Below are 25,881 nucleotides of genomic sequence, written 5' to 3'. Positions count from 1 at the left end.
TTAGTGGTTGAAGCAGCAGCTCTAGTTCCTGGTACTAATCTCTTTAGAGAAGCGATCAGGGATGCACAGACTGGATCTTCCCCCAATTCTTTCAGGCTCTGGATAGATCTCAGAGCTGGTACATCTGTTTGGGTAAAGTCCCTCAGGCCCCAAAAGCCTTTTCTACACATTCTACATCCTCCTTCTGCCTCTTTGTCTACAGGGTCCCTCCATCCTTGATACTCTTTCCAGGCTTCTCAGCTCCAACATTAGGGAAGGGATGCTAATGATGCAGCCTCTTTCACATTGCGGTTATTTCTTCTTTGCCCCAATGATCCAGTCCATTGATCCACTATCAGCCTCTGTTTTACTCTTCTTGGCTTGGTACTGTTATAGTAATACTCCACTGATTTTGTCCTAAAATAGGGAAAGAGGGTTCTTCTTTTCATCCTAAATCACCATCCCTTGTCCACCTTTCATCCTAACCCCAAGGTAAGCAAGGAAAGTGCAGATCAGGAAGAACTGTGGAAGTTATTTATTTTGCAGCATTACAAACTCACATGCATGCAGGAACATATACAGAAATCAAGACACATACACATAAACACACAGAGACATCACACAACATATTGACTCTCCTCCTCCCTCATTCCCCCTCCACCCTGGGCCTAGCTCCGATCCCTAAATGCTCATTGACATCCAGAGTTTTTTTCTCCGTGGAGACATGCAGGATCTATCTGCCATCTACGTCACCCCAGCTGACTGGTCCACATTCTTTGCCCTGCTGTGCAGAGATCAGTTGGATGGTTCCTGGGATCTGAGACAGAGTTTGACATGACATCAGGGAAGGAGGAAGGAAAGCAGGTAAGGGAGTTGGTCTTTCACAGACTTGATCACAGAAAAGGGGCTGGTGGTATTGAAACTAGGTGAAAAAATTTGACCATGCTGGGAAATCCCTTTATGAGGTACAAATCATGAGGTACCTTGAATGAATCAGAAAGGAAGCCATATGATAGGAGGAGCAATGATGGGTCACCCGTCTGGATCCTGGAAAAAAGTCTTGAAAGATCCCATTTTCTGAAGGGACCCATAAAAGATTCATAAAGCTAGAAAAAAGAGTTTTTAAATGCCATAGAGATCTGGGGAGGGTGGGATTATGGTTTAAGGCAATCATCACGAAGAAAGGGGCTAAAACTCTGGGAGTGAAGCTCCTTTGATAGAAGCTGTCCCAATTTCCCAAACCTCTTCCTTCACTATTAGCGATTCCAAGGAGGTAATCCTATATGCCCTTGAGCTCTTTCACATGAGCCCAGAGGTTTTCCTTTGGGCATGAAGAAAGTCTGCTTATTTTTCTTTGCTTTAAACCTTTATTTTGTGTTTATAAAGATAATATGTTGATTGTCTTTTTATTTTAATTAGCTTAATTATGTTAGATACTGTCTCCACATGTGGATCACCTCATCTGTTGGTCAAGGTGTCCTTAATAGGAATATTGTCTGGAGGAAGCTAATGAGGGGGAAACATCCCCAGGAAAGACATAGAAATAACACTGAGGTGTTTTGCCAGAAATACTTTGGCTGGGAACTTGGAGCTAGCAAAAAGATATGGAGAGTTACAGATTCTTTCATACCATTTTCCAGAATGGAGAGGGAGCATTTATACTGGAAAACCTATTTGGATAAGACAGTAGAAGGGCAGGAGGAAATAGGAGTGGTTTAATACCACACCATTCCATTAACACTTGCTACACAGATATGACTCCATGTGGAGATGCTGGCCCACATTCTCTATGAGTCTGTTTTTTGTCTGTAGCAAGAGCTACAGAAAGGACAGATAGCACTACTTGGTACTCAGGCAGGGGAGTACCAGGGCACGTGTTCTGCTTCCCTTCTCCCACCACAATTCATTTTATCTGCCAGTCTTTCTCTCAGACTTAAGACATTGATGTCCAGGTTCTGGGCTGCAGATTCTAGACTCTAGATTTTAGATTTATAGGCTATTAGAGCTGAAAGGAACCTTGGAACTCACTTAGTCCAACTCATTTACAAATATAGAAAATAAAATTGAGAGTGGGGGAAATATTTGCCTAAGATCACAAACTAGTTAACCACTGAGTTGAGTCAACTAAAATGTTTTTTTCCACAGCACCATTCTGCTTCTGAGTCCTTTGGGTAATGTCCCTTCTCTCCAGATGGGCTCCCTCGGCTTTCTAGGTTTCTCCTGACCTGCTGCTCCACCTTCCAGATTCCAGGCTCTGGGTCCAGCAGCCCCTTCCTTACACAGAGGGCTCAGAAGGTGCTCTCTGCCAGCCCAGGGAAGGTGGTTCCCTTGCCCTCGGTGTCCAGGTCACAGGAACTGGCCCTAGTCTTCTCAAGATAGGAGCTTTGGGTTAGAGTGTTTGCCTGACTGCCTCCTGCCCCATTGCTGGTGCTGCTACAGCTGACCAGATGGCGCTTCTCCCCAGGGCAGGTGGACCCTGGCCGGCCAGAGCTCATGTGGCTGCATGTGTGGCGATGCTCCTCCTCCAGGGCCCTCCCGAGCTGCCAACGACGCCAGGCTTTCAGCAACTCTGCCTGAACCTGCCAACCAGTGATTGGGCACATTCACACATATGCATTCAGAGGTGGGAGCATGTTGGGGGTTGGGAGGAATACATATAGGCACAAGTGACATATATTCATGGGCAGAGGAGCTGGTTTAGAAGGGCACAGTTGGTATGGGCAGAGGGAAGTTACATTAACCCAAGGTGGGACCTTATTGAAAGCCATTGCACACTGAGAGGCTAAATGGGATGGACATTGGATAGGTAATCAGGAGACCTGTGTTCTGAGTGTGGATCTGCCATTTTAACCAGGTATATCAGCCAAGAAAGACCCTTTCTCTCTCTGAACCTCTATTTCTTTCTCTGTATAAGGGGTCCAGGGTAAGGTCTCTTCCACATCTCTCAAGGATTGTGACTTCTATGAGCTATTTGAACCTAAAATTTATATTTATAAACAGCAGGACCAGCCCCCAGACCGAGGGTGAGAAGCTCAACTTTGCTCCTTTGACTCTCCCTGACTCCTTATCCATCAGGAGGCATACAGACACAGTAGACTGGCCTCACATAGGGGACATAAAAATGGAAAGGGTCCCAGAAGGGGGACTGAGAAGGTCACACTTACCTCCTTGTTGATGAAGCAATAGAGAATAGCCACCAACATGCCCTAGGGTAGAAGAGAAAGCTAAATCAGGGCAGAGAAAAGCAGCACCCACAGCCTTCCATGGTCACCAGAAAACTGGAGAAAAGGACTTCAGCAGGTCAGGGAAAAGGGAGATAGAGCATCAGTCCTGAATTGCGCTTCGGGACATTAGTGTCAAGATACACACCTGGAATGAACTGAGAAAGAGGTCAAAGAAAAGCTTGATGGAGCGTAGAGTGCCCTGGGCATGCTCATCCGTCACAAAGGCAAACACCACCTCATGGATGCCCAGAAGAGGGATCAGAGTCAACGTTGACTTGGCCAGCCTGCCAAGAGGGATAGTAAGTCATTCCCAGGATGTAGCCACAGACACACTCTGTGGACATGGTGCAGAACAGGATCTAGAAAAAGTCTAGAAGGCATCCTTCTGGGAGAAGGATGTCAAGGGCTGTCCCTATCTAGATCTCCCCAACAGCTACCCCCCAATTCCAAGTTCTTGCCTGATTGAGTGTTTTTCTGAGGTGTCTTACCACTTATTGGCTGTACCCTCCAGCACCTCCTTAAACCTCTCTGAAATTCAATTTCCTCACCTATAAAATGAGAATAACAAGACTTCCACAATCTACCTCACAGGATGATTGTGAAGAAAGCACTACAAATAGTCTATAAAGTGTTATGTAAATGAACGGAAGGTGATAGTGGTGGTGATTGAGAAGTAAATTGCCTTAGTAGATCATTTGTCTCAATGCCAGAAATATCTGGGTTCAAGTTCCACCTTTGACATGTTCTGGCTGTGTGTCCCTGGGGCAAATAACTTAATCTTTCAGTGCCCTAGTGCACCTCTATGGTGTCCCAACTCAATTAGAAATGGGAACCGTTAATCTGAATACAAAGATCTCAGAGGATCACAGATCAACTTAGTTTTAAATTATGATATTTTCTATGTTTTAATGAATTTTATTTATTTTGTTAAATATTTCCAAACGACATTTTTTATGGGCTGCATTGCTTCATGTTTGACAGCTCTGCCTTTGATACCCCTAAGAAGAGAAGGTGTTGACCTGCATTGATTAATGGAGTTTCCTCACCTGATACCCTAAATCAATGAAAGCAAAAGTCTACTTCCCATCCTCATCCTCATCCTCATCATCATCATCATCATCATCATCATCAATATTATTATCAATGCTACTATATTAGCCCCTTGTCTCTATGGAAGGCAGGGAACAGACAATGAACTGGGGTCTATTATACACAATTATACACATTCTCATATACCCACACTCTGCCACTCACCGAAATTTGTAGTCAGTGTATCGCATCTGGTGAGCTTGAAGTTTGGAAATGAGGATCTGGATGATACGAATGAAGATGAAGAAGTTGATCTGTAGGAAAGGGCAGTAGCAACTCAGAGAGAGAAAGTGGGCTACTATTTGGTCCCAGTTCTGGAAAAAGAGCTGTTAACACTCCACGGGTCTAGAGCCAGGAAGACTTGAGTCCAAACTTAGCCTTAGATACTTATTAGCTGTGTGACATTGGGCAAGTTATTTAATCCTGTATGCCTTAGTTTCTTCATCTTATAGATTTGTTGTAAGGATAAAATGAATAATTTAAAATTTTTTTCTCAATATTATTTTATTTTTCCAAATACATGTAAAATTGGTTCAACATTCATTTTTGTAAGATTTTGTGTTCTAAAATTTTCTCCCTCCCCCTTCCCAAGACAGCAAGCAATCATTAATATAAGTTATACATGTACAATACTTTTACAGATATTTCCATATTTATCATGTGTAAGAAAAATCAGACCAAAAGGGAAAAAAGCACAAGAAGGAAAAAGCATGTATGCACATTATAGTTGCGTCTACCATAGGTAATCATCTTATATATGAGATAATATTTGTAAGAAGCACTTAGCACAGTGCCTGGTTCTATAGAAATACATATTCTTTTCTCTTCCTTGGAAACTGTAAATAATTATAGTTTTCTAACTTCATGGTTAGCTGGTATCTTGTGAAATTCTCCTCTTTCTTTTAATTGATTAATTAATTAATCCCACTGAACTACCCACTGGACTAACCAACCAACTTGACTGATCAATTGATTAGTGGACCAAACAGTTAATCTACTGACCAATTGAATGGCTAATTAATCACCTTAATGATTGCTTGATCCAAATGACTGCTTGGCCAATCAATTGACCGAATGTCAAAGCTAGTATGTGATTCAGAGCCAATACATATGTGATTCAAATGATAAGTTTTGACACATTTAGATAAGATCTACTGGGAATTAAGTAGTCATGAAAGGCTTCATATAGAAATAGGACCTTTAAGAATAAGAAAAATTTGAACAAAAATAGTGTAAGGGCAAGTATGAGGTTGGGAAATAGCATAAAAAAAGGCTGTAAAGAATGAACATAAAGAATTTGAACTTTAATCTATGTGTAATGGAGAGCTAGTGTGAGTGTGGGCCTGAGTAGAGATATGATATGCAAAAATAACAAATGAATTTGAGATTGGGTAAGGATGAAGTGGATATGAGAGGCTAATATGAGAAGGTCAGTCAGGTCATATTCATTTCAATAGTCCAAGAATTTCGCAGCAGAAATAGAAATAAAGGGCCATTATAAGGTATATTGAAAGAATAACTGATAGAACTGGATGATTGTACATAAGCAGGGAAGGGAAAGGAGAGACCAGTGAAATATTACTCTATGGTATAAAGCCTTAGTGGCTATGTTACCATTGCTGGAAATAGGGAAGTTGGAAATAGGTTTAATGTGATTGCCTCTTTCAAGCCTTGGTTTTCTCATCAATATTTCCTGAAGCATAGACAAGATGATCTATAAATTTTCATCCTACTCTAATATTCTATGATCTTATGATTGGTTGATCAATTAGCCAACTATCTAGTGAGTGATTAACTGGCTAGACAAATGATTGACCAAACCATGGTTTGACCAACCAGCAAAAATGATGGAGGAGAAGCATAGAATCATTTGGAGGGTTTGGTGGTTGGATGATACTGTACTCACCAGGATAGCTAGGAAGACAGGGAATCGGAGGATCCACCAGAAACCCATGTTATCATTGCTAGTCCAGCATCTGAAAAAAGGGATAAGTTATCTATGGGGTAACATATGTCTGTTCCAAGCCCCGTTTCTCTTCAACCCAGCAGGGATTAAACATGAATCCAATTCATTCCCCAGGATATGAATCAATAATCATAGCCACATAGCCACAAGACCCAGGGACCCAGATAGTCTTAAAAAGTCTAAGGGGAAGGTTGAAAGAGAAAGTAAACGTCAGATATTACAAATGCATGCAGAAACCAGTCCATTTGGGGGGATAAACAGATACTACATTTTCTGTCATTGGAGAACCAATGAGACACCAAACACAGAGTCACATAACTAATCACAAATACATTCATAGTAACACATACATAAAGCCCGAGATTCAGTTGCCTGTACACAAATACATACAGAGACCCTTTCACTGCCAGGAGCACCAGCTAAGCTCTTACCTACCACATTTCAACATGCCCTGAGGTTTTATAACTCACTACACAAATACAAAGGCATCTCAGATATCTCAGAGTGAGCTAGACAAAGAAAAGAAGTCTAGAAATTGAAGGGGGAAACCTATCGCATAAGTAAAGAGCCCTGGCACCTTGCCCAAGGCAGAACTCATGGAGTGGGGTCCCCTTATGGAGACATGTCTCCTAAATTTACCTTTACCCCTCACCCTTTCCAGGATATAACCTTCCCCTAAACTCTACCTTCCAAAAGTCCTATGGTCCCTCTCCCTCTACTCCCCTCTCTATCCCCCATTAGCTTCTGGTACTTACTGGATGTTTTCATAGAAAAATTTCACCACAACCCAGGGGATGACAAAGAGGATGGGGGCCCCTGTGGAGACAGATAAGATGAGGTTTCCCCCTTGCCCTTCCCCTGTGGGAGCCAGGACTCAAACACTACAGAATCCTTACCACAATCTCCCAGCCCCCACCCCCTGCTCCCGGCCCCCTACCATATGGCCTGGTTTCTGGCCACCTCCCTCCAGCTCACCCCATCCGATGCCCAGGTAGAGGTTGAAGTAACTCTTTTCTGAGAAGACAGCCAGCACCAGCAGGTTGTGCAGGTAGACACCTTCCACCAGCAGCCAACAGTAATTGGCCACGATGCCGTACTGCATGAACACCGTGGCCACTCGACACCCCGCCACCGCCTGGCACATATACTGACATGGAGTAGGTACCACAGATACCCCACACCAACTTTATACGCACCCACCCTCTTTCTTCCTTCCTTCCCTCCTTGTTTCCTTCCTTCCTTCCCTTCATCTTTCTTTTCCTTCCTTTCTTCCCTTCCTTTTTCTCTTCCTTTGATCCCTTCCTTCCCACTTTCTTTCTTCTATCCCTCTCCTTCCTCCCTCCCTCCTTCCTCCCTCCCTCCTCCCTCCCTCCCTTCTTTCTTTCTTTCTTTCTTTCTTTCTTTCTTTCTTTCTTTCTTTCTTTCTTTCTTTCTTTCTTTCTTTCTTTCTTTCTTTCTTTCTTTCTTTCTTTCTTTCTTTCTTTCTTTCTTTCTTCCTCTCTCCCTCCCTTTCTTTCTTTTTTCTTTATCTTTCTTTCCTTCTTCCTTCCTTCCTTCCTTTTATTTGTTCTCTCTCAGAATAAGACATGTACTCTTTCTTTTTTCTCCCTTCTTCCCTCCTTTTTTCTCTTTATTATATATATATATATACATATATATATGTATATATATATATATATATGCATTTGAATATTTGAAACATCCAAGGTAACCTTGGAAGGGAAGGCACTAGCAGCTGGCGCTGCCTCAGGCAGAAGTAGGTGTTAGAGCTGAATCTTGTAGGAAACTCAGGATTCTGAGAGGAGAAAGAACAATCCAGACATGAGGGATAGCCAATGCAAAGGCAAATGAGAGATGGAGAGACGTGCAAAGAAGGAGGAATATTTAGAAGATGTTGTGGAGAAAGAAATGAGATTTGGCAAATGATTAGCTATGCAAGGTGAGGACTGAGGAGTATGATATCTAGATGCAAATCTAGCATGAGAACCTGAGTGAAAGAATAGTTGCGCCTTTGTTAGTAACAGTGAAGCTCCAAAGAGAGATGGGTTTGGGGAAAGAATAATGAGATTTGTTTTGTTTTGGACATTTTGAGTTTGAGACATCTCCAGGACATCCTTGTCCAATAGGCAGTTGATGACAGGGGACTGGAGTTTCACAAAGGAGACTAGAATATTGCAAATCTGGGAGTCATCTTCACAGAGATGATAAATTAACTCAGAGGAGCTAATGAGGGAACCAGAATAGAGGGCAAAGAGAAGAGGGTCCAGAACAGAACTTCAGGGCACCTTCACAAGTAGGGAGCATGACACAGATAATAATCCACCAAAGGAGACTGAATGGGAAGGGTCAGGAGAAGCAAGAGAGAGAAGGGCCGATCCAGAGGCACTGACCTCATCACTGAGCCAGATGCCCACACTGAGGTCATCTCCAATCTTCTGACTGTATCGGGTCTTGAGCAGGGCATCAATGACCAGCACAGAGCTGGCCTTGAGAATGAAGGAGACAAATAGATTCATGTGGATGTAGTTACGGGTACAGTGCAGCTTGCTGTGGGGGAAAAGCAGGAATGAAAGCACTCTATCCAGCCTCTCCAACTAGCCATCCAGGCGCTCTCCGGACCCTTAGCCTCTCTCAGTATCTGTTCCATCTTCCTCAGTCTTCACCCTGTTCTCACAAAGGTGCCTTCAAATGCAGAAACTCCTCCTGTGGGCTTTCCCACCCCATTATTTCCACAAAGGATGCTAGGTGGTGCCATAGTGCATAAAGCACTGAGACAAGTCAAGAGGACTCATCTTCCTGAGTTCAAATCTGACCCCAGACACTTACTAGCTAAGTGACTCTGCACAAGTCATTTCAGTCTATGTACCTCAGTTTCCTCATCTGTAAAATGAGCTGGAGAAGGAAATAGCAAACTACTCAAGTGCCTTTGCCAAGAAATCTGAAATGGGATTGGACTGGAATACAACTGAAAAGTGATTAAATAACAGCAAACTCCCCATAAAATCATAGAGCTGGAAAGGATCTTAATAATCAATTTTCAGGCAAGGAAACTAGGTCTAGAGAGTGACCAACATGAGGTCACATGGGTAGTAAGTAGAAGAGCCAAGATTTGAACCCAGGTTTAAGTCTGAACTTTAGAATCAAGGCTTCTCCTTGATACTGTTGGCATTTCCCCCTCCCAATTCTCCCATTATTTCAATCTCCTCACTCTTAAAATGTCTATTTCAACCAGAAACTATAGCTCCTGAGACCTCAGAAATAGAAATCACTTAACCATTCTGTGCCTCGGTTTTCCAGTCTGTAAATAGGACATGATTGTAGTATTATTAATATTATTCCTAATTTTTTGTGAGCTTCAAATAGTATCTGAGAAGTGTTTTTGCAAACAGGAGCTGCCTTTTTTATGTAGTCCCAAGAAGCCCTGCCCACCCTTCCCATATTCCCAAGCTATCTTTTTCCAGGTACCTGAAGCCCAGCAGGATAAGGAGGGCAAGGAGCAGCGTTCCTAAGGACAATGAATAGCCCACAGTGTACATCACCTGGAAACTGCTGTACATCTGAGCAGACTTGTTCTGGGAAGTGAGAATGTGGTCAAGAGCCTGCCTTGTCTGGACACTCCCAGCTGATCCCCTTCCCCAGCCAAGACTCCCCACTGACCTGCGACCAGATCTCACTGATGTCCATTTGACATTGAGAAGCATTACGCCAGGCCTGGCCTTGGGGCCCCTTGACCCACTGCCCATCAGGTCCACATTTCTTGAAGACAAATCGGTGCTGCACTAGAAGGGGGTACAGTGGGGCTCGTTAAGGCCCCCCCCTCCAACATAGTCCCTGCATCTCTTTGCCCTACCCTCAGTCCCTAAAGTTTACCTTTATGATGCCAAGGCAGGTACCAAGGGCAGGAGATGTTGGCTGTGGTGTTGGGGAGGGTGTCCGGCCAGCAGGAGTATTTGTCAAAGGTCCTGTTACAGACCAGCTCTGCTTGTGGGGCAGGGAGGAGAAGAAAGGGGGTAGCTCTGGCCCCCACCTCCTCCTTATTCTTAGCCCCCCCAATTGCCCCTATTTGAGAATGTTAACCTTTTTCATCTGAGATGGTGCAGCCCTGACCCACAGTCCCCCAAATTGCTTTCCTCTATGACTGGAGCCTGAAGAAGGCGGGCTTCTCCTCCTTTTTTAAATTTCTCACAGTCTTACTGGGGATTTTTATACTTTATCCAGTCAAATTTGTGTTGTAAATATTTGTCTCTGTATTTTATTTCATCTTCTAGATTGTACTCCTTGAAAGTAGGGACTCAGTCCAATTTTTTTTGTACCCCAGTCAAGCCCTAAGCATGATTCCTTGCCTATAACAAGTGCTAAATAAATGTTTTTCCTATTTCATTTTAAAATCATCTTCTTTGCATTGTTGTCTTTAACATCAGGGGCACCTATGTGGTACAGTAAATAGGGTACCAGACCTGGAGTTAAGAAGATTCTTCTTCTTGAAATCAAATCTGGGCTCAGTCACTAGCTATGTCTCTTGACCCTATTTCCTCATCTGTAAAATGAATTGAAGAAGGAAATGGCAAACTACCACAGTATCTTTACCAAGAAAACCCCAAATCAAACACAACTAAAAAAAAATGACTGAACCCTTTAATGTCATTTTTATCCAGTTATCTCTTTCCCTACTCTAGGAACAACTAGGGAGCTCATAATGCTGATGTTTAAAACAAAATATATAGAAAGCTGCCTTGCCAAGCAGTTTCCTGAAGGGGCTGATAGGGCAGAAAGCTTGGAAACAGGGAAGGCTGGGGACCATGCTGGTGGAGTGGCCCTGGAGCAGGGGGCCTCACCCGTGGGAGGGGGCAGCAGGCTCAGGTTGTAGTGACACTCATCGCTGTAGCTCTTCCATTTTTCAAAGAGGAAATCCATCACTTGGGCAGAAGGAGCCTGCAGCTGAGGGGCAGGAGAGATGAATGGCACAGGACCCAAGGCTAGGGACTGGGAGTAAAGGGGAAAGAGTCCAGGATGTGGGGCAAGGGGAGGGGGCAGGGCTCACCTGACAGGAGATCAATAACAGTAGCAGCAAGACATGAGTGAGAAGCATGCCTCTGGACAGCTGTGCCCCACATCTGGGTGGGCGTCAGAGGTCAGGTGGCAACTATCCACTGAAATTTCCCAAGGACATTTAGCTCCTGTTGGGAGCTAGAGGAAGTAGGTTTTAGGGGAGAACCAAGACAACAATTTATACAATAATAAAAACACTTTAAAGACAAACAACTTTGAAAGACTTTGCAACTCTGACCAATAGCACAGTGACCATCTATAATCCCAGTGGACTCATGATGAAAAACGCTACTCACCTCCAGAGAGAAAGGGAATGAAGTCAAAATGAAGGTCAAGAGATTGAGGTATATAATTAGACCTGAAAATAAAATAAAATTGAATTAAAATAAAGGAAAAAGCCCTCACAAGTTCAGAGTCAGGAGACTTATCTTCTTCCTGCTTTGCCACTGGCTAGCTGTGTATGACTTGATATGCTGAGGATCTTTTTAAAAATTTATTTAAATTTTAATTTATAGAATAAAACAAGCATTTCCATAACACAGAATAATAAAAAGGTGATAACATATGAAACCACATTTGTATTATGTACAACTTACTATTTTTTATTAAAGTTTTTTTTTTCAAAACAGGCATGGATAATTTTTCAACAATGTCCCTTGCAGGTCAATGTTGAAAAATTACCCATGCATATTTTTGTAAATAAAAAGCTATAATAATAATAAAAAGGGAAAAAAAGAAAAGAAAAAAGACTACTATTGTTGGAGGAGATGTGGGAAAACTGGGACACTGATATATTGTTGGTGGAATTGTGAATACATCCAGCCATTCTGGAGAACAGTATGGAACTATGCTCAAAAAGTTATCAAACTGTGCATACCCTTTGACCCAGCAGTGTTACTACTGGGCTTATATCCCAAAGAAATACTAAAGATGGGAAAGGGACCTGTATGTGCCAAAATGTTTGTGGCAGCCCTTTTCATAGTGGCTAGAAGCTGGAAAATGAATGGATGTTCATCAATTGGAGAATGGTTGGGTAAATTATGGTATATGAAGGTTATGGAATATTATTGTTCTGTAAGAAATGACCAGCAGGAGGAATACAGAGAGGCTTGGAGATATTTACATGAACTGATGCTGAGTGAAATGAGCAGAACCAGGAGATCACTATACACTTCAACAATACTATAAGATGATCAATTCTGATAAAGATGGTTCTCTTCAACAGTGAGGTGATTTAGACCAGTTCCAATTGTTTAGTGATGAAGAGAGCCATCTCACCCAGAGAGAGGTCTGTGGGAACTGAGTATGGACTACAACATAGCATTCTCATTCTCTCTGTTATTATTTGCTTGCATTTTATTTTGCTTCTCATTTTTTGGGGGAGGGTTTGATTTGATTTTTCTTGTGCAGCAAGATAATTGTATAAATATGTATGTATTTATTGGATTTAACACATATTTCTACCATGTTTATCCTATACTGGACTACTTGCCATCTAGGGAAGGAGGTAGGAGAAGGAGGGAAAATTGGAACACAAGGTTTTGCAAGGGTTAATGTTGAAGAATTATCCATGCATATGTTTGAAAAATAAAAAGCATTAATTAAAAAAAACAACAATGATCCTTACAAAATCTTGTGTTCCAATTTCTCCCCCCCCTTCTCCCACCCTCTCCCCTACATGGCAAGTAATCTAATATGTGCTAAACATGGTAAAAATATACATAAATTGAATATAGGAATATATTTTTATACATTTATCTTGCTGCACAATAAAAATCAAATAAAAAAGGAAAATATGAGAAAGAAAATAAAATGCAAGTAAGCAAGAACAAAAAGAGTGAAAATGCTGATCCATGCTCAGATTCCACAGTCCTCCCACTGAGTGTAGATGGCTCTCTTCATCACAAGATCATTGGAAATGGGCTGAATCATCTCATCAACTTACTATTTTAAAAAATATATAATAGTTATATAAATGTTTTTCCTCTTTTTTTTTCTTCCCTTCCCCTTACCCCTCAAATAGGTACATAGATGTAAAATTATTCCATACATACTTTTATTTATCAGTTCTTTCTCTGAATGCAGATAATTTTTTTCCTATGGCCTTATTTTTAGTTTGTATATTTATAATAATCAAAATGACTTAGTCATTCAAAGCCATTCTTAAAACAATATTGCTATTATTGTATACAATGTCCTCTTAGTTCTGCTCTCTTACTTTATCATTCTGTGTAACCTGGGGTCTGCAGATTACATAAAGTGCTGGTAGATTTCAGAGGTCTGTGAATTTAAATGAATTTCAAATACTTTTATTCTCTGTTACTTCTAACTGAATGAAATTTAGCATTTCTTTCTTTCCTTCTTAATAATAGCCTTTTATTTTCAACATACATACAAAGATAGTTTTCAACATTCACCCTTCCAAAACCTTGTGTTCCAAATTTTTCTTTCTCCTCATCCTCTCCCCTAGATAGCAAAGTAATCTGATATAGGTTAAACATGTGCAGTTTTAAAAAACTTATTTCCACATTTATCATAACATTTTCAACAATAAATATATAGGCAATAAACCACAGTAATATTAGCAGTATCTTAATCCTGTTCATCAATAGAAACCATAGCTCTTTTCATATTAAATTACAATTGTTGCAGCCCCTAAAATATCATTTACATTCATAGTTATATTAAGTTGCTGCTAGACATACTACTATATCACAAATTGGATTTTAAAAAATGTTTGATAATTGTTCTTCAATTCACAAAGCTTCCTTTGTGAGCCTGTGTATTTTATAGTATGTATTTGAATACAATATTCTAAGAAGGGGTGTATGGGCTCTCCCAGAATGCCAGAGGGGTCTGTGTTTCAAGTAAGGTTAGGAATCTCTGCTCTGGGGGCAGCTAAATGGACCAGTGGATGGAACTCCAGAAATCAGGAGGATCTGAGTTCAAATACAATCTCAGATACTTACTATATGTGAGACCCTAGCAAGTCACTTAACCCCAATTGCATAGCCAAAAAACAAAAAAAAGGAAAAAAAAGAATCTCTACTTACAGAGTTTAAACCTGTCCTCTCTAGTCCTCATCCTTAAGAATAGTACCCTTCCTATTTCTCTCACAGGGTTACTATGAAGCCAAAAAGAAAGAACAGAATGAGCAAAGACAAATTTAAAATATTTCCCAATGCTATTCTTATACTGGAGGAGGGGCCCAGTCACTTGCATTTCTGGCTCTCACAGATCTCACCCACCAATTCATATTCTGTGCCTCAGTTTTCCCCTCTGTAAATGGGGGGGGTTTGATAGTAATACCCAAATGATTATGAGGATCTTCTCTTCCATCCTTCCTAGCATCTCAGTGCAGATTTAGGGTTGGGGTGGCTGCCTGTCCACAGGGACTGTGTGGGGGGTTAGTGAACTTCCCAGGGCCTGGAGCATTTACGAGGTGTCAGTACTTGGGGGTCACCTACAGTGATTTGCCAAGCAAAGCATAAATCCCCATCTCAAAAACCCAGTTAATTCCTTTATAGCTGGTTCAGGCCTTGGAATTTGTCTTTTAACTAACAAAGAATCCATTCACTCCCCAGTTCCCCCCTACCCCCTACCTCCGGGCTGAAACAGCTCTGATCTCCCTCCCTCCAGCTCCTGCTTGCTCCTGCCAGGGGCAGGAAGGTTTCAGGAGAGCGGCTCTCCCTCCCATCTTACACACACAGAAGGAGAGCCAGCCCTCTGCTAAGGGCTCCTCATGCAGGTCTGGTCTGACATGGCAGGGATTCACAACGGTGGGGTGGGGGGCTTCCAGCCAACTCCTGGGCTCCTTATCAAGGGCCCCTGTGCTGGGTGGCGCCCACCTCCTTGCCTTGTCTAAGACAACAGATAGAATTCCTTCTGCTTCCCCTCTGATCCCCAAAAGCAGAGACTGGGACCCTTCTCCCTTCCCATCTCCTCTCGGAAGCCAGAGAGCACACTGGAATAGTTTCCTCTCCTCACTCCTGGTCCATTGGACTCCAGACTGTTCCTTCCCAACTTATTTTTTAGCTTTTGGGAAAATCATCTCCGCTATTTGGCCGTGACCCCCAGGGGCAAGCGGCTAGAGGAGGCCTCCCAGGAGGGCACCCCACTGATCACAAAGTCCCAGCTGTCTTCCAGGGCCTGATCACCATCGTATTTAGCCAGGTGGTCTTTGTGCTGGAGCCCGGGGGAAGGTGGAGGCTGTGTGGGATCTCCTGAGGAGGAGCAGGGGAACACCAAAACGGTACTTTAAACCCTCCTGAATTACAGAAGGTCGTCAGGTGTGGAAACATTCCTAGGCCATGATTTTATGTATAGCCAGCACGGGCAACGAGGTGGCCAGATGGATGGAGCACCAGGAGTCAGGAACATCTGAGTTCAAGTGCAATCTCTAGCTGTGTGACTCCGGGAAAGTCACATCTCATCCTGTCTGCCTCAGTTTCCCCACCTGAAAAATGAGGCGGAGAAGGAAATGGCAAACTACTCTGTATTTTTGCTAAGAAAATCCCAAATGGGGTAATGGAGAACCAGACATGATTGGAAACACCTAAAACACAACCACCACCCCACCACCCCTTCCCCACCCCACCCCGCCCGTTGTATTCTAGGTACAGGGAACCACTCATTCTCTCTGGCTCATCATGCTCTGCTAACAAGGCGAGCACCTCCACGACAAGGGCAGGAACACTAGGGCTACTAGAACAGCACAAAAGTCCAAAAGTTCTCCATCCATAAGAGAAGAAAGAAGGCAAAGGAGCAGGAAAAGGAGGGGAATGAAACAAGTTTCTTTTCTCTGTGGGAAGACATTTTTCCCAAGTTGAACTTGGTGAGGATGAAAGTCATTTTTCTTTCTCTCATCTGGGGCTGGGCCATCTTAGATTCTACCAGCCTTTCTCTCTGCCTCGAAGGCAGCGTTTCTGGGATTCCAAAGTATCTGAACTATCCAGTCATCAGCCACTCTAGGAGGTGCTATGCTAGATAGATTCCGGGCCATGATACTGTCTGACAGAAGCAGGGAAAAGAATTCCTGATTGGGAGTTAAGAGGAAGTGACTTAATGGCTTTCTCTGGGTTCCTCATATCTAAAATAATCAATCAGTCCATCAATAAAAATTTGTCAAATTTTAAATTAATTTTAATCTTTAAAAATATTTAATTTTAAAATTAAAATAATAGCTAATGTTTAAGGGTTGCAAAGTACTCTGCAATTATCTCATTCTAACCTTTACAACCATGGGAAGAGCATAGTTAATTTAGTTCTAAGATCCTTTATATGAACATTCTCCCAGTCCCAGGGACCTCTCATGGAACCCTGCCCCTACAAAACAAAAAACCATCAAAGGGGCTAAGTAAGAAACAGGACTCAAGTACTCTCAGTCCCAGTTCAAAACCATAAAGATATTTCCCTAGAAAATGAAGAAGCATGATGGGGGAAGATTATTAAGAAGACTCTTCTGATGGATCAGGTTGGAAGTTGAAAGCAGTGGGGAAAGTAATGGGAGATTCATAGGGAAGAAGAAAAATAGCAATTCAGGCTAAGGGAAAGACAGAAAGAAGCAATGTCCTAATTTGTCCCCAAGGCCATTCAGACTCCCCTAGGCTAGGAAGGGCCAAGCCAGCAGGTAGGCAGCGAGGACTCATCCTGATTTCTGATCAAATAGCTCCATCTGCTTTGGCTTCTCAGGCCAATATCTGCCTGGCTTTATAAACCAGAATTTTTCTTATTATTTGTCCTTCTGGAAGAGACCATGACATCAGGGAGGTGACGGCATGATGTACAAGTGAATTGGATTTAGGGGAGAGAGGGCTGGACAAGCTTGGCAAAGTCACCTTTTTCCTCCAGAGCCATCTGGGTCCATTGGCCAGATACAGATCAGGACGACTGGAAATGGCCCTGGATGAAATGGGAGACCTTTAAGATAAGGTTTTCAGCAAGTTTCAGTTTGACTGAGGCTGCACCTATTCAATGATTAAGGGTGGGCAGCAATTGAGGTAAAGAATCTGCTCTTTGATTCAGGTCAATTCTAATACATTTGTGATGGAGAGAGCCATCTGAATCCAGAGAAAGCACTGTGGGGACTGAATGTGGATCACAACCTAGTATTTTCATTTTTAAAAATTCTTGTTTACTTGCTTTTTATTTTCTTTCTCAATTTTTTCCTTTTTGATCTGATTTTTCTTGTCCAGCATAATATATATCTATATATACATATATGTATATATAGATATATATAAGAATAACACATACATAGATAGTTTGCAACATTCACTGTTGCAAAATTTTGTGTTCCAAATTTTTTTCTCCCTCCCTTCCTCCCACCCCCTTCCCTAGAAGGCAAGTAATCCTTCTATACATATTTCCACATTTATCATGCACCAGAAGAAAAATATTATGTCAATATTCAAAGGATAATTTTGCTACATCTTTTCAGACAAACAGAAATCTCATTTTTTCAATTTTCCTATCCTTTTATCCATTCCAACAAAAAACAACTGGTAGCAGAATGAATGAGGCATGAGTTTCACATATATTGGATTATTTGCTATCTATGGGGAGTTTGTGGGGAGAAAGGGAAGGAGAAAAATCCGGAACACAAGATTTTGCAGGGGTGAAGGTTGAAAATTATTTTTGCATGTATTTTAAAAATAAAAAGCTATTAAAAAAAAAAAAAAAGCTCTCCTCTTTCACCTGGTCAAAAAAAAAAAAATCTAAATAAACCTGGAAGGGGAAGGTCCTCAGGGTTTCTGGCCAAAACAGAACTGATTGTTATTTACATTCAATCTGAGTCAACAGACCCTCCTGGTCCTCTCAGTTCCCTGGATTGAGAATATAGTCACTTTTCAGGAATGTTCCTATGGGAATTCTCCAGTGCATGTAGCTGCAATGAGACTCAGGTTGTTACTGAGCTGTATTCTTATAATTAGACTAGTGCCTCACTACCCATTCCACCAAAGCTCTAACCCTGCAAACGCATGGACATTAAGGATCTGCCTTAAAGCTTTTAGCGTGGGAAGGTTGGGGTATGTATTAGGCAGAATAGGCAGAACTCTGGGGCCTGGCAGAATCATCTGGCTAAAGTCCTTGGACCGTACCCCATATTACCTACTCATCCTATCTTATCTTTTTTTTCTCCTATTTTAATCTCTGCCAATCTAGAACGGACAGAGCCAAGTAGGTGAAGGTGAAGCTTGGGATGGATGAACTGAATAAGTGAGGTAGGGAGAAAAAGGAGCTGGGAGTAGGATAGAGAGTAGAGTGAGGGGAGTAGGAATATAAGGCTAGGGGCAATGGCTAAAGAAAGACCAGGCTAGACATCCTGGATCAAGTGCTGGAAAGATCCAGCAAGGGACAGGAAGAGATGAAAAAAGAGGAAAGAAGAAAGAGAAAGGTCTTTTTAGTTAGTTGGAGAGAAACCTCCTGGACAGCCCTGAGAAAATTTCTTAATCAGAGGGAAGATGGTGCGGGGTACCACAGAGCTCCCAGCTATGAGACTAACTGGGCAGGCCAGTGAGTCCCTGGTCTCTGGGATTCTCATCTAAAAATGGATCTCAGGGGTCAGGTGGGATATGTTGTGGAATAGGGAAGAAAGGTGTTGGCGTTAGCACTCTGCAGAGAACAACTCAAGTATAATTATTTCAGATTGAGGAGGAAAGAGGGAGAAAAATGTGTGGGAACAAGCATTGAGCTCAAAAGCCTGGGATTGGGAATCAGGAAATACTACTAATACACTGTCCTGTCTCGGGCTGCCTGGACTAAGATGTCTCCAAAGCATCATAAGTTAGGCAGTAGGATTAGGACCAGAAATATGGAGATGAGGGCTAGACACTTTGGGTGCCCACTTCTGCCTTGCTGCCTGACCCCTAGCCAAGGAGGGATTTCTTTTGAATCTGGACCAGGCGGTCTGAAGTCATAGAAAGCACTATCATGGCCACACCTCCTTGGGTCGCATCCCTCCTCACTAAGGCCCGCAGGTACCATGCCAAGACCTTCCATGTATCTGGCAGAGAAACATGTCAGCCGATGGCAAATGCCAGGAGGAAAAGTTCCCTCTTTTCTAGTAGGACATATGGGGTTCTGGCTGGGCTTCTTGGCACTAAAGCATGGCAGAGGGGGAGCATGGCAAGGGCACAGCTCTGGCCCATCCAGCCCAGCACAATATTCTCACTTTCTCAGATTCCAAGGAACCTGACCTCAACGTCTTAGCAGCACCAATCCCAAACTCCTGCCAGTCCCTGGCAAGGTTTTCTAGGTCCACTTAACCCAGTGCAATGAGAATGGAGTAAATAGGAGGAAGAAATGCAGCTGAAAGAAGGAATCTGGTTCAGAATGGCTGGATCATAAAATTATTGATTTAGAACTGGAGGGGGGCCTTAGAAGCCACCGAGTTCAGTCCCTTCATTTTACAGATGGGGAAACTGAGGCCCAGTTAGTGACTTGTCCAACTTCACTCAGAAGTCACTCATGCTTCATTCATTCTGCTACCAGTTGATTTTTGGAATGGCTAAAAGGATAGGAAAATTGAAAAAATGAGATTTCTGTTTGTCTAAAAAAAGTAGCAAAATTATCCTTTGGGGATTGACATAATATTTTTCTTGTGCAGCATGATAAATGTGGAAATATGTATAGAAGTATTGTACACATGTTTAACACATATTGGATTATTTGCCTTCTAGGGAAGAGGGTGGGAGGAAGGGAGGGAGAAAAAAATTTGGAACACAAAATTTTGCAACATGAATGTTGCAAACTATCTATACATGTGTAAAAAGCTTTATAAAAAAAAGAATAATGACATCATAGCAGCAACTAATCCTTCTGGCCAGCACTGACCACATTGGAATCAATGATCTAGCACCATGCAAAGAACTCCAGGGCCACTGTGTACTGATCAGTCAAATTTCCAGGAATATCACTTTCCCACCATATTTCCCTTTTCCCCTAGTCCCTTTAAAGACTTAGTTTCCTTTCTGTATTCCTTGCCAAAAGATTGAGCTCCTTCTCTGCTTTCTGGGATAATTTTGAGATATGAATCTCAGTTGAATGTTTTGGATGAAGATCTATAAGGAATTGATTCAAACTTACATCTAAAAGTCCTTCTCCAATAAATAAACGACCAAAAGATACGAGCTATTTTCAAAACAACATATCCACATTATTGATACCATGTTTCAAATGTTCCAAAACACTAATAACCAGAGATAAGAAAACCAAAGCAACTCTTGAGTTTTCACATCCCTAAGATTTGCAAAGATGATGAAAGAGGATAATGACAAATGTAGAGGGGCTATATTCATACACTGTTGGAGCTGTGAACTGCTTCAGCCATTTTGGAAGGCAATTTAAAACTATATCTCTAAAGTTTTAAACTTTATACCTTGATCCAACTATATAAGTTCTATACCCTAAAGAGATCAAAAAAGGAGACAAAGGATCCATATTATAAAAATACTTATAGCAATTCTTTTCAAAGTAGACAGGATTGGAAACTAATTTGACCAATTATTGGGAAATGGCTAAAGAAACTGTGGAATGTGAATATGACGGAATAAATATTCTCATGTTGTGAGAAATTATGAAATGGACAGTTTGGGAAGTTACTGTTCATAGACCTCTATGAACTTGATGCTGGGTAGAATAAGCAGAACTATTATTTATAGAATGATAACAACATTATTGAGAAAACAATTTGGAAAGTCCTTAGAACTCTGATCAATGTAATAATAAACCATATGTTCAGAAGATTAAAGATGAAACACATCACCCACCTCCTTCCAAAGAGGTGATAGACTTCAAATGCAGAATAAGACATACATTCTTGGACAAAGTCAATGTGGGAGGGATTTGTTTTGCTGGATTGCAAAAATTTATCATGAAGGTTTTTTTTTTTGTTTTGTTTTGTTTTTCTGTTGAGTCAATTGGGATTAAGTGACTTGCCCAAGGTCACACAGCTAGGAAGTGTTAAGTGTCTGAGTTCAGACTCAGGTCCTTCTGACTTCAGGGCTGGAGCTCCGCCATCTAGCTTCCCCCTATCATGAAGGTTTGTTAAAAATTATTCAATTGAAGGAGCAGTGGGAGAGAATAGTAATAAATGCTTATAAAAATAAATAAATGGATGAATAGAGAAACAAAATAAAATTGGGATGTAGGCTAAGGATGCATGAATAAGGTAGGTCATGGTTAACCTTGATAGGCTGTACAGTAAGCCGAACTATGGTTTGGGGATTATGAATCCCAGGAAGGCCCAAGACCTCAGAATTTCTTTTCCTCCTCCTGGCCACAAGAAGGATACAGAAATTCATATTGGCAACACAGAAAAAAATAGAAAGGTTCCAGGAACTGAGGGCAATATTAGGACAAAAAAAATCCCTGTATATGTGATGAAAAAAGCTAGATGGTCCTCAAAAAGTGTGTTTTTTTGTTTTGTTTTTTGTTTTTATGTGTGTCTTACTCAGTTAGACTATAATTAACTTGAGGGCAAGGAATTTTTTCACTTTTTGTCTTTATCTCCTTAGCCATTTATTGAGAGTGTGAAAGTGCCTTAACAAATGGTTGTTGATTAAATGTATACATGTGTTTGTGTGTGAGAGTGAGTCAAGCAGAGATGAGCCTAGATGTTTGGGATACAGCAAGTAAGGGAATAAAACAGTGGCCATTCTTTGTTGTTGTTTTCCTGTTTCAGTCATGTCCTCCACCCCATTTGGAATTACAGATGAGGAAATTGAGGCAACACAGAGTTAAGTGACTTGCCCAGAGTCTAGGCTAAGAAATGTCTGAGGCCAGATGGGAACTCGGGAAGACGCATTTTCCTAACTCCCAGTGCTCCAGCCACTGCCCCATCCAGCTGCCCCAAGCTTCCTCGGAGCCTTTAAGGCTGGGAAAAAGCCAAGGAAGGCAAGAGGAAGGACGTCTGGCACATTTGTGTGTCCGCCTGATCCGGAGTACCGTGGAGGCAGTCACAAGCACATGTGTGGTTGGCCCTGGGGCCCGGCTTTTCACACTCACAGCCCCTGCACACAGTTGCGTGCACACGCTCGTGTCCACGCTTGGCCGAACAGGCTCATGCATGGCTGCTCCTGGAGTCTCTGGGCTGGCCAGGGCCCAGGCCTCCCACAGGGCACTCAGGCTGGCCTGGACCAAGGTGACGGAGGCATCAGAGCTCCCAGGCTCCCAGGGACCATCACACTGCTCTCTGAGGATGCTGCAGAAGACTGGGAGCAGCAGCAGCACACTTTTGAGGTGTCTGGGAGTTAGAGGTAGGGAAAAGGGGTGAGGGACAGGAGGCAGGAGTAGAATATGGATCTGGGAAGTTCCCCGCCCTGCAGGAGGCAGCGGAGCCCTTTCTCAGGGGCTCCTAGAAGGGGAGATGCAGTTCAGGGGTATGTGTGAGTGTGAATGGGGGGGGTTGTTTGTGTGAAACCCAGCCGGCCGCAGGAGGTCATAGCCCTGAGGGCACTAGAACACGGGCTCTTGCAGTGTTGACACAACTAGATTCCTGGAGCCTACAAAAGGCTCCAAACAAGGGCTCTGGGGCAGCCAGGGGCTGGGGGATGACTCCCACCCTGGGCTCATGGCCCTTCTCTCTAGAACCTCAGGCCGGTAGCCTCCCACAATGGAGGAGCTTGGGCTCCGAGGGTCAGAAGTCAAAGACAGCTCAGGAGCCTTGATGTCACCTTCGTTCCCACAGGGCTGCGGAGAGCTCCATGATGGCAGAGGGCAACGACCTTTACTCTGGGAGCAAAATAGCATCTGGCTCCCAACTGAGGTGGCTGCCCCCAAGTGGGAAGGGGCCAGCGGGCCTGCTGAGGGGAGGAAGGGTTGCTACTGGGGAGTGTTCGCCCCCACCTCTGGGGGTGGACAGAAGAAAGGAGGGTCCTGGTGCTGAGATGATTAGGGCAAACACCTCTGTGTGTGTCTATGGGGGAGTGTGAACTGTGGATGCTGGCCGGGGAAAGACCAGATGGTGTTTTAAAAGAGTGTTTTTCTGAGTGTGTATTTGTTGTGTGTGTGTGTGTGTGTGTGTGTGTGTGTGTGTGTGATAAACATGTAATGGGTACATGTGTCGAGGGTAAGTCAGGCAAAAAAAATAAAAATAAAGTGGGCAAAAAGGCCCGGGAGAGCCGGGTCTCCGAGGGACGCACCGGCAGGAGGAAGAAGCAGTGACTCTTTGCCCTTTCCCCATCCTATCCCCGACCCCTCCGGGAGTAGACAGTGACAAACAGGGAAGGTAAGACAAGGGGGGTCCCGGGAGAGCCGGGGGCGGGGGAGCCTGGGCTCTTGGGGGAGAAGCCCCTTGGATTCCAGAAAGATAACAGCACCGGAAAATAAAGGTTGGAAGAGAAAAATCTTGACTGGCAGTCTCATGTGGGCAGACAAGTTGTCACTAGCAGACCCCCGGTACTGACCCCGGCCCCCACCTTAAAGGCTAACTCTCCTTGTCCGCGGTGTTTCCCTTCTTCCCTGCTGCCGCTCCATTCCCTCCCCCTTTCCTCTCCTTTTCTTCTTCCTTCTCTCTTCTCTCTTTCATCTTCTCCCTCTGCTCTTCGCTCCCCTTCCATGTTTGTTCCTCCCCTGCCTCCTCTACACCCCGTCTCCCTGCGCTCCTTCCCGGCCCCCCTCTCCTCCCCTTCACCCTCTCCTTGCCTCCCTCTCCCCGGCTCACCCCGCCGGCCGCCAGCAGGTGCTCGCGAGGGTCCGGAGCCTCTGCCCGCCGTCCTGGGGCAGGGGCTGGGTCTCAGCCTTCCCGACCCCGAGCCCCGATATCGGGCTTCGGGATCCCTGCTTCCGACTCGCGGCGCTCAGCGCAAACTTTCCAGACCGTGACAACCGGTGGCTGCAGAAGGAGGGGGAGGAGGAGGGGACGTCCCTCGGGGCCGCCTCCCCCCACTCCACCCGGACCGCGTCACCCGCCAGGCGGCTCCCGAAGTCCGAGACCCCAGCTTCAGACCCTCCGCGGCCGGACCCCCGACTCAGCGGCCGGTCTTCCGAGAGCCGGAGCGGGAGTGATGGAGACGCGGGCGCGAGGGCTCCTGAGGAGAAGTGATTTGTTTGGGGGGTTATTAATCATGCCTTCAATCACCCCTCCGGGGCCATCTTCCCACCCGTTTTCTGACCATTAGCTCTTCCCAGGGGGTCCAGCCTGATTGGCTGTTTAAAATTCTGGAAGAAGCTGACCCCTTACTAATCACCAGCCGCTCTGATGAATGCCGGGGAGTAATTATGAGCCCCTGCTGACCACTCCGCAGCGCAAACAGAGGTGATGGAGAGGAACGGGGTGGGAGGGGAGAGAGGCGGGGGGACAAGCCTGGACCCCGCTGGGGCCCGCGCCGGAGACCGGATGGCCGGTGGTCGGGTACGGACCCTGGGGACTGGCAAAGGTTCCTCTGGCTGGGGAAGCAGTGCCAGAGTCCAGGGCGGCCCCAAGGCCAATTAGGAAAGGGGTAACATTTATCTCCCTCACAAACTTCTTCCTTCCTCAGCATCTGGGTCCTCTTAACCCTGTCCACACTTGGACTCCGAGGGACCGAAAGTCCCATGACAGTAACAATTGCGACCCATCACACTTGCCCTGTCCTTTAAGATTTACCGCTTTCCCTGGATATTTCATTTATTTCTCATAAAACTTTAGGGAAGAAAATATATATTATTAACTCCATTTTAGTTGAAGGATCGTGCTAGAAGGGACCTTTACAAGTTCTAATTTCACAGAAGTGCTTTGCCCACAGTCACCCAGTGATAAGGAGATCGGGAGTAGAACCTGGCCATGTGAGTATCATTAATTCTATTTCATAAAAGCAAAGAATGCTGGTATTATTATTTTCACTTTACAAAGGGAGAAAGAAACTAAGATTCAGATACCTGAAATAACAAGCCCAGGGTTTGCCACTAGCAGAGCCAGGTCTAGAACCCATGTCTTCTGGTTCTAAGTCTACTTCTTTTCTCTCCCCAGGACCCTCCTAGAATTAAACCCCCTCCATTGCATCTTTTGTTTCACCAACTTCTAAGGATATTTTCCCCTTTTTTGTGCCTGATTCAGAGCAAAAGAGGAGTTTTTTGGTTGCCAGGCCATGGGTACGCTCTCTATCTCTCTCTCCTTTACTACCCAGCCTTGCCCCCTTTGTCTGGCCACTGATGATCTAATAACTCTGTAATGCATCTTGGGCTTTGGGACCTCCCTTCCTTCTGCACCACTGGTCCCTGGGTGAAGTGTGATGTGGACCCAGACAAGAGAATGAAGTGTCTGGGAATGGCTGGAGGGGATCACAAAACCCGCTCACCAGCTTCCCGTGAGACACCTTAAGGCACTAAACTTTACCAGCCTCAATGTAAAATAAAGTTGAACTTTACAACTCTTAAAGGATCTTCTCATTCTTTCAATAAGCCTTTGATCAATCATCTACTGCCATGAATGGCCAAGCCTAAGTCTCATGGACACATTCCTCTTTGCTTTTCAGAGTCGGAGATCTGTGTATCTTGGCCTAAGACCTATTCAGCATCACAGGTCAGAGAGTAAAGGTCAAAAAATCCTGCCTGCACATGACTGGATATTTTGGCATAGTAGGGAGGTGAGGC

The 25,881-nt window shown here is 43.7% G+C and overlaps 1 protein-coding gene across 2 annotated transcripts; it reads right to left on the bottom strand.

Moving 5' to 3' along the window:
* Nucleotides 1-499: 499 nt before the first annotated feature.
* GCGR (glucagon receptor) lies at nucleotides 500-24,133 on the bottom strand. Of its 2 annotated transcripts, none has more exons than XM_074260420.1 (15): nucleotides 23,972-24,133; nucleotides 11,604-11,665; nucleotides 11,300-11,445; nucleotides 11,094-11,196; nucleotides 10,129-10,236; nucleotides 9,916-10,037; nucleotides 9,724-9,830; nucleotides 8,649-8,805; nucleotides 7,234-7,393; nucleotides 7,014-7,074; nucleotides 6,199-6,268; nucleotides 4,458-4,546; nucleotides 3,349-3,487; nucleotides 3,144-3,185; nucleotides 500-2,558 (listed from the first exon to the last, which is right to left on the bottom strand). In XM_074260420.1, exons 3-15 carry the CDS (start codon nucleotides 11,345-11,347, stop codon nucleotides 2,268-2,270), a joined length of 1,497 nt encoding a protein of 498 aa, XP_074116521.1. In that variant the 5' UTR covers nucleotides 11,348-11,445; nucleotides 11,604-11,665; nucleotides 23,972-24,133; the 3' UTR covers nucleotides 500-2,267. The 2 variants fall into 2 exon arrangements, with proteins under 2 accessions (XP_074116521.1, XP_074116522.1); XM_074260421.1 differs by lacking the exon at nucleotides 23,972-24,133 and adding an exon at nucleotides 14,361-14,408.
* Nucleotides 24,134-25,881: the final 1,748 nt, after the last annotated feature.

This window comes from Sminthopsis crassicaudata, chromosome 4 (genome assembly GCF_048593235.1).
Source record: "Sminthopsis crassicaudata isolate SCR6 chromosome 4, ASM4859323v1, whole genome shotgun sequence".
Classification (NCBI taxonomy): domain Eukaryota; kingdom Metazoa; phylum Chordata; class Mammalia; order Dasyuromorphia; family Dasyuridae; genus Sminthopsis; species Sminthopsis crassicaudata.
The sequence above is the reverse complement of the archived record's forward strand: the minus strand, read 5'-3'. Positions and strand labels throughout refer to the sequence as shown.

Bases quoted from the DNA above. Each gene is read 5' to 3' on its own strand.
- GCGR (XM_074260420.1), bottom strand. From the start codon at position 11,347: ATGCTTCTCACTCATGTCTTGCTGCTACTGTTATTGATCTCCTGTCAG. The intron at 7,394-8,648 runs GTCAGTGCCTCT...TATATGTGCCAG, and splicing joins GCATCTGGCTCAGTGATGAG to GCGGTGGCGGGGTGTCGAGT. The intron at 3,186-3,348 runs GTGTGTATCTTG...CTTCTACCCTAG, and splicing joins TCTTTCTCAGTTCATTCCAG to GGCATGTTGGTGGCTATTCT.